We start from the raw sequence: 9,243 nt of genomic DNA on the forward strand, positions 1-9,243 counted from the left end.
TCGATCTCCTGACCTTGTGATCCGCCCATCTCGGCCTCCCAAAGTGCTGGGATTACAGGCTTGAGCCACCGCGCCTGGCCAAGGCCCCAGTTTTTTAAAGACAAAGGCCCCAGTTTTTAAAGATTAAAAACCTAGCAGTGGAAGTCAAATTTTGAGGGACTTAGGTGATTTAGGAGGACCCTGACAATAGAATTATCTTTTCAGACTTAGCAGGATAAATGGGATAGATTTGAGTGACTTGAGAATTTAACCTTTTCCCATTTTTTATTTAGTTTTTATGTGAAATATATGTCCTCCAAAGAGTGCAATTAAATTGTATATTAATATAATTATTGAGTAGTACAGTTGGGTTAGCTTTTATAATAGATTTGTTGAAGAAGGAGGAAAGGAGAAGTTGAGCTAGATTTTGAAATTAGTTATGTATTGTGTATGTATTACAGATGTTTGTAGTGCAATTTTTGTGTTTTCCCTTTTTTTGCAGAGAGCAGTCAATGTCTTCTGTTGGCTTCTGTGTCATCAATTCTGCAAAACGTGGTTATCCTTTAGAGGATGCAACACACATAGCACTTCGTAAGTAATGTTGGAGATGCTGTACATGAATTGAATCTTAAAAATTTTTTAAATTCTGGGCATGGTGGCTCACACCTGTAATTCCAGCAACTTGGGAGGCTGAGGCAGGGGGATCACTTGAGGCCAGAAGTTTAAGGCTGCAGTGAGCTGTGATTGCATCTGTGAATAGCCACTACACTCCAGTCCGAGCAACATATAGTGAGACCTCGTCTCAAAAAAAAAAAAGTGTTTTTTTTTTTAAATCATTAAATAGTTATAGCCAAAGAATATTCATTGATTAAGTGATTGTAGCACCCTGGAGGGAAGCTTTTATTGGCAAGCTGCAGAGCTCTCAATTTACTTTTTCAGGTTGACATTTTTATCCATTTGAATAAAAGGTTAGAAGACTTGCCTATTAGTTTTTTTAATTTAACAGAATTTGATTGAGCAAAGAATGAGTCTGGAATTGGGCAGCCCCCAAAACCAGTATAGGTTGAGAGCAGCTAGCCTCTTGAATTTGAAAGTGATGCTAAGTTAGAAAGTATGGCTAATGCATTGAGTAGTTAAATCACAATTTAGAATAATCTTAACAGTCTGCAACAAATGCAGTCAGATTTCATGATATCATATTTGTATAACACTTGGCAGTTTAAATAGCCACATTCACACATGCTATTTGAATGTAAAACTCTACATTTAGATTTTCAAAAGACTGGGCTCAATCAATGTGAGCCAAATGTCTGTATGTGACATAAAAATACAGCATTCAGCTAAAGAGAGTCCATGATCTCACTGTATATATGCAGATTTAGACCACATCTCGAGTTTTGTATTTATTTCTGTGTGTCATATTTCATGAGACACTGACAAACAGGAAGGCAAACAATTTGACACAGTAGTGGTGTTTCTTCTAAAGAAGAGCATGCTTTTAGAAAATATGATGTCCATCTTCAAATATCTGAAGGAGTCTCATTGTGGACTTATTCTGTGCTGCATTTTTCAGGCAGCAGTTCTTTGGGGTATTGTCATAAACTACAATGAGCATCTGGTTTAGAACACTGTGGACCCACTGTCAAGAAAAATGTGCATAAATACAGAATTTGCATGTTATTTCAGGAAGTTTACAGATCCTCATCAGGATTGTAGATAAGAACTCCAACTGTACAAGGCAAGGTCTAAGACCAAGTTATAAGGAAGAAAATGTTGGTCCCACTTGAAGTAGTACTAACTGTAACAGAAAAGTATTTTAGTGAACTTCTTGTCACTAGAAACATTCATGCAGAGGTTACATGACCATTTGTTGCAGCTATTATAGAAAACACTTCTCATTTCAAAGACAAATGATACTAAATGATCTTTAAGACCCCCTGTTATCTCTAGAATTTAAAGTTGAAGAGCCAAAAGCCTTATATCCACAAATACCACAAAGATATTTTAATGTAGAAATTATTATTATGTAGCCTGGAGTTTAGAGTGAGGATCTGTTCAGTCTTAGTCTTATTTAATTATAAACTATTTTAAAAACCAATATTCTAACTGCTCAAGGATTTTATAGTAAATTTGTATATTTTATAATTAAGCTTATATACATTATATTAGACTGAGCTTGGGAGGCAGGGATCTTACCTTTTTATCTTGAATGCGTGATGTATGGTACTTGCTCAACAAAATATGTATTTTAAAAAAGGATAAGTAAATTCCACTTACTTTACTTAACAACCCTGTGTTTTAGGTAGTATGGTATCCGTTGTACAAATAAAGAGGCTCAGAAATTTCTCCTGTTGTGAGGGTTATGCAGACTTGGAGCATATATCCAGACTTTCTGACTCCCAAGTCTAATAACCTGTCTGCTATACTAGATGATTCATCATGCTTGAGTTAGAACTGCTTCAGTGGAAGACTACTCTGTTATTACATGCCTCTCTTCTAAATGGTACCTAACCAAAGCAAAATTCCTGCCTTGATATCATTACTCCTGACAAGACTTTTGACTGATCTCTGCATTCTCTGATTTTACTTAGTCCTTGTCCTGTCATCTCATAGCTTCTTTTATGTATCTATTTTTTATGAAGGTAATCATAAGGATTGTATTTTAAAGAGGCAGCATTATTTTGTATAAAAGGTTCTTAATAGGGAGTTAAGAAGACTGGTTTTTAGTTCTAATTCTACCAGTCCAACTCTAGCTCTGTGGCCCCAGACAAATCACTTGATACAGTACTATAAGAGACGTCAACTTTGAGAGTAGCAGCAGATAAAGATCGATAATGGGTATAAGGGACTTTGATGAAGCAATTTCTAGAAATATGACTAGCAAAAAGGAAATGTACAACTCTTAAAAAGTGGGCACATTTGACTTATTAGGCCTTAAATCTACTGGCAAAACTGTAACATCTCATTCAAATACACAGAAGATGATGCCTTTTGCTTGAATATTTTATCAGACATTTGGAAAACAAATGACTTGTACACTTTTGTAACATATATGGGCCAAGAACAGATCTAATGATATAACTCTAAGTCCCTGGTATCAAAAGCTTTCTTATTAAAATCTTATCAGAGTTGATTTCATTTGAAGCCTAAGTAATATGTTTTTGATAGATATATTAAGACTTGTGCTTTTTTTTTCTTAGTTCATGTGCAGTTTGTTTTTCTCCAGAAAAAGCCTAAAGAAATATCTGCATTGAAATAAATTTATCAGATTATTTATTCATCCAACAAAAATTTGAGTGACTACTATGTACTATATACAAAATAATACAGTGGCGAGAAATAAGATGAAGGTGTTTGTTCTTGTGGTGTTTCCAGATGGAGAATTATAATGTCCTAGATGTCATTCTTACAATTTATAGGGTATTCACTAGATGTTTAAGCACAGGACATCATGATTGGTTGCAGAGATACATGAAACTTTGAAAGGAAGAGCATGGTCTGACCTTTAGTACTAAAACCGTAGAGTCATGACATCATTCTTCTTCACAGCTTGTGCAGAGTGAATTTTCTACATGAGTTCCACTGAGAGAATTCAGTTTGGTTGCTATTTGGTATTGTATTTTATCTTCCAAAGAAAATAATATAATTATATTCTGGGAAACTATTATGCATGAACATTAAAACTTGATGTCAAAGTAAGTAGGAAACAGAAAATCTTTATGTTTTTGTTTTGTTTTGTTTTGTTTTCTGAGATAGAGTCATACACTGTCACCCAGGCTGCAGTGCAGTGGGGCAAACACAGCTCAATGCAGCCTCAACCTCCTGGGCTCAAGTGATCCTCCCTTGTTAGCCTCCTTGGTAGCTAGGACTACAGGCATGTGCCACCATACCTAGCTAATTTAAAAAAAAAAAAAATGTGGTAAACACAGGGTCTCACTGTGTTGCCCAAACTAGTCTTGAACTCAGGCTCAAGTAATTGTCTTGCCCTCACCTCCCAAAGTGCTGGGATTATAGCCATGAGCCCCCATACCCTGCTGAAAATCCTTTTTTGAAAGTTCATTTTTGAAGAAGCATTAAAGCAGAACAGAGGGAAAAATGAAAAGTAAATTTGTTATCTAACAGGAGGAGTGTTATGAGTGTTTGTATAGTCCTTTAGCAAATGGGTTCGCTCTATCAGGTTCTTGAGCTACAATGTTGAACAAGAACAAAGCAGGCAATATGTAACTGAGCCATAAATTGTTAATTCAGTTACTAGTTACTTTTGAATGATTGCATATGACATCTGTAAGGTGTGCTAGGCCCCAAATTAAAGTAATATTAATATAAAATATGCTTGGTGTTCAAAAAGCTTAGTCTAGCTATAAAATGTGAGAAATTCTTAAAATGAAGGGTGTTCAAAAGATTCTGGAGGGGGTACAAGGAAGGGTGGAGATGGCTCTTGGCTGGGTCTTGAAAAATGAGTAGGAGTTCACCAAAAGAAGAGAATGGTGGGTGAGTGGTATTCTAGTCAAAGGTAGGCATGCAAGCAGAGGCAGGGCATCATAAAAGTAAGTGGTATGTTTTGAATACAGCAAAGTAGATTTGGCTAACGCATAAGATGTGAGAAGAATAATTGAAAATAGGACTAAAGAGCTGAGTAGGGAAAAGTGGATGGTTGGGGTTGGAGTATAGTCATGCTTGGGTTTTTGAATCTTAACCTGTAAGCAGTGCAGAGCATCACCAGTGTTTAGTAAAGAGGGTAACATGAGAAGATAACTCAGGCAACAGTGAGTATGTAGACTTGGGGAAGAAACACACAAGGAGAGCAGCTAAGAGCTTATTACCAAAGTCTGTGTGAGCCTTGAGAACCTGAAAGCAGCCAAAAGAAAGGAATAAATGTTAGAAATATTAGCAATAGAATTAAAAGCCATGGGAACTATTTGAAAATGCAGTGTGAAGGAAGAGGTAAAGGAAGCATCAAAGACAATTCAGGATTCTAGCTTGGATGATTCGTTGGATGTTGATATGTAACCAAAATAAGGAATGTGGGTAAAAAGGACCAGGTTTGTTGGGAAAAAGATGGTGATCAGGATTTGGACCTTTTGGGGTCAGGTTTGGCTACACTGAATTTGAGGTCTCTGTGAGTTATCTGATCAGATATACCCAATAGGCGTCAGGTAATTTGGGTCTTTTCCTCAGAAAAAAGAATATAAAGATTTGGGAGCCATCAACATTTAAGGTAATACCTATCCAGCACATTCGTGAGCCAAGGAGAATAAGTATATCAAAAAAATAAAAAATATTGAAGGCAGAACCCTGGAGGACAACATTTTTAAAAGGTGATGGCATGTGTGTTAAGGACTAAAGCTAGGGAGAGATCCAATGAGTTAAGAACTGAAGAAAAGGCTGGTAGGTCTTGTTATTAGGAAGCTGATAAAGAAGAATTAGGATAACATAGAAATTAAGAAAAAAATAATTGAGCTTTGGTTTTGTGGAGTTTTGTCAGGGTCTGAAGGGCTGGGTAGGATATCTAATACTGTAACTGAATGAATGGAAAGACACTTATGCTAGATCATTCTGGCCCAAGAGAGAGGCCCCAGGGAATAAGAATATACTGGATAAGAGAGAATTATCTGGAGTCAGCATCTTCTACCACCAGTCACTGTTCTTGGCATTGGAAATAGAGCAAGAAATACAATAAAGCATCTTCTGTTATGGAGCTTTCATTCTAGTGAATGAGGTGGAGAGGGCAGGGAGGATAACAATACACAAGTAACTTCATAAAATGTCTATCACAGTTGCTCTGGAGGAAAGCAAATTAGAGAAGAGTTTTTATACAAGTAGTCTGAGCAGGCTTCACTGATAGGATATTACTAAGCATCCATTACAAAAATAAAACATTGAGGAGCTTGATTTTTCTTTATGTGTAAGTAATTTTTTATTTATTGAGTAATCTTTCTATTCTTTTCCTTAGGCACTGTAAGGAGATTCCTAGAGATTCATGGGGAAACCATTGAAAAAGTAGTATTTGCTGTCTCTGATCTTGAAGAGGTATTTTGCTAATTGTTACATTATTTAAATCTTATTTCTACCTTTAAGCATTTGCCTTTGGCTTATCGCTGTATATTTACTGAGTTTCCAACAGATAAATCCTAATGATCTATGTATGTATTTGAGAGTGGGTCTTACCATCATTCATTGAAAAAGACTTATTGGAAACTAAAAACAAGTCAAGAAGGAGCATTTTGTTCATATTTTTTATGGCTAAACTGTTGTCGCTGTAAGTGAAATCTTACAAAGTGGAGTTGTTTTGCTTGGCCCCTGTGTTAGCTCTCAAAGGAACACCTTCTAAGCACTGAGTGTTTGGGGAGCATAACTGAAAACTACTATGCCAGAAAAGCTTTGGTGTATGCCTGACCAGGTGACAGCCTAGCCCAGTGGCTGGTACTGTGAGGTTTATATGTTTTGTTATATGTTGTTAGATTTAATATATTTCAATTTAATGTCAAGCCATTTTAGAAAATCAGTTTATGCTTCTCTCATTACACTTTAATTTTAGAGTGCTTTGTCTAGTTCAGCTTCTAATATTTCCCAGTTTTGTATTATTGAACAAGTTAACCTCTCTGCTTCAGTAAAATAGAAATACTAATAGTACCTCTATCAGGTTTTTCTTGATAATAAAATGAGCTAGTATATTCATATTAGCTATCTATTAGTGAAGTATCTATTCAAAGCATATATAGCTACATATATAATATATATGTACCTTTGAATTTGCTGAAAAAAGGCACATTTACTTTATCTCTTGTTTCATCTGGTTTATTTATACATAGAATCTTGCAGTGATCTTTTACTGAGTGTTTGCATATATCAGGTTTACTATATTAGGTCCTGGGAATGTACCAGTGAAAAAAGCATGGTTGTTTCCTCAAGGAGCCTTTATCCTTTTGTGGAAATAGATAATTCAGATACATTCAGATAATTGTGATAAGTGCATTAATGGAGGTATGGGAAGGATAGGACATAACTTTAGCCTGGCACGGGGTTAGGAAATGCTTCCCATAGGGAGTGATACATAAGTTGAAATAATTGTAAAAGGTACATAAGATTTGCCAAGGGAGAGAGGCAAGTGACAACAGTCCTACAAGCCTGAGCAAAGGCATGGAAATAAGACATAGCATCGAGTGTTTAGTATTGCTGTTGCATAAAATGTGAGGCTGAGAGTGGCAAAAATGAAAGTTAGATAGGGATAAGATCATTCAAGGCCTTGTGTCACATCCTGTAAAATTTAGACTTTATTAATTACACAATGGGAAAGAGAAGAGTTTTACACAAACAAATGATGTCATCTAATTTCTGTTTTAGCTGTGTGGAGGATGATTTGGAAAGAGAAAGACTAATGGCAAGAAGAGATAACAGGTGCTTGCAGTACTCCACATGAGAAATGATCAGGCCTGAACCAAGAGTACTGGTAGTGCTAAAATTTTAAACATTTAGTAAATAAATTCAACTGGAGTTGGTGGTTGATTAAATACATACGGGAAAACGAGTTAAACATGACTTTTTGGCTTGAGTGACTAGGTAATGATGCCACCATTGAGATAGCAAATAGAAAGTAGGAAAAGTTTTGGAGATGGGATGAAGACAAATTATTTTCTGAACACGTTGAGTCTTAGAGGATCAGTGGATCATCAGGGCAGAGGCTCAGCAAACCATTGTGCTTATCAGTTTGAAGCTGAGGAGTGAAGTCAAGGTTAGAGATTTGTCCGTTTTCATAGGATAGGATACAAATAAGATATGGCTCTTGCTCTCAGGGAGTTGCAGACTAATGCTGAGACAGCCAGATAAACAAAGATCACCCTACAGTGTGGCAAATGCTCCTCTAAGGTATGCACCACAGTGCCCTGGCAACTTGACACCTGACTCAGATTTAGGGGAACAGAGAATAAAAGTCTTTGCCTTCAGTATGCCTGGGAAAGTAATCAACATTTACCATCTTTTTCTCAAGTCATTTGTGAATAATTTATAGAAGAATAAAAGGATAATGAAAAACAAATTTATTAGACATTTTAGTAAGAATTTAAACATAACAAACCTCTTTGTATCAAGTAAATACTATTGCACAAACATAAAAAATGAAAGAATACTGTCACACATCCTTTTAGTAAAATGAGATTGTCCAGATTCCTATCACAAAATAGTATGTGATTAAGTTCTTCCTGTTGAACGATGGAATGAGAATACCATATTTCCTTTTGTCCTTAGAAATACACAGTGTCTCATGCCTGTAATCCCAGTACTTTGGGAGGCTGAGGCAGGTGGATCACCTGAGGTCAGGAGTTCAAGGCAGGGCAGGACTTATAGTTTAAGACTGGCTAGTTTGAATAATTCCAGCAGACTCTGGACTATAGGAGTAATCTCTAGATTCCTGATACTTGGCCCTTGATTATTTAGACCAAGAGAAATATTTGCATGGTGTGTAAGAGTTAGATAAGGAAGTGATTAGAACTGTAGATTTGGGATTGTTGGTTGGCATGTGCAAGATGTGCTGTTTACTATCTTTAGGAATTAGTTATACCTTACAGGGACAGTCTTCCCAGGCCAGAAAGCTTTTTAAGATGTGAAAAACATCATAAAATAAAATTAAAAAAAAAATTAAACATAATTAACATATATTTATTTAAAGAAGATATACAGATAACCAGTAAACACTGCAAAAGTGCTCCACACCATTAACCATTAGAGAAATACAAGTCAAAACCACAGTGGATACCACTTCACACCCACTAACATGGCTATAATTATGAAGGGAGACAATAACAAGTATTGGTGAGGATGTGGGGAAATTGGAACCCTCATAGATAGTTAATTGGAATGTAAAAATGGCACAGCTACTTTGGAAAACAGTCTGGCAGTTCATGAAAAGGTTAAACATAGAGTTACCCTATAATGCAGCAGTTTGACTCTTAGTTGTATACAGAAGAGAGTTGAAAATGTTTATGTCCACACAAAAACTTGTACACAAATATCTGTAGTAGCATTCTTTTTTTTTTTTTTTTTTTTCTTTTTTGAGATGGCGTCTCGCTCTGTTTCCCAGGCTGGAGTGCAGTGGCCGGATCTCAGCTCACTGCAAGCTCTGCCTCCCGGGTTTACGCCATTCTCCTGCCTCAGCCTCCCAAGTAGTTGGGAGTATAGGCGCCCGCCACCTCGCCCCAGCTAGTTTTTTGTATTTTTTAGTAGAGACGGGGTTTCACCGTGTTAGCCAGGATGGTCTCGATCTCCTGA

At 36.4% G+C, this 9,243-nt stretch overlaps 1 protein-coding gene across 1 annotated transcript in view; it reads left to right on the forward strand.

The window, feature by feature from the left end:
• Positions 1-9,243, forward strand: part of GDAP2 (ganglioside induced differentiation associated protein 2) — a 66,591-nt gene that overhangs the window by 17,293 nt on the left and 40,055 nt on the right. Inside the window, exons 5-6 of the mRNA XM_011933063.1 lie at positions 482-570; positions 5,933-6,009. Coding sequence (XP_011788453.1) covers positions 482-570; positions 5,933-6,009 — 166 coding nt within the window. The remainder of the gene's footprint in view (positions 1-481; positions 571-5,932; positions 6,010-9,243) is intronic.

The sequence above is a fragment of the Colobus angolensis genome, unplaced genomic scaffold, assembly GCF_000951035.1.
Source record: "Colobus angolensis palliatus isolate OR3802 unplaced genomic scaffold, Cang.pa_1.0 Scaffold124, whole genome shotgun sequence".
Lineage (NCBI taxonomy): Eukaryota > Metazoa > Chordata > Mammalia > Primates > Cercopithecidae > Colobus > Colobus angolensis.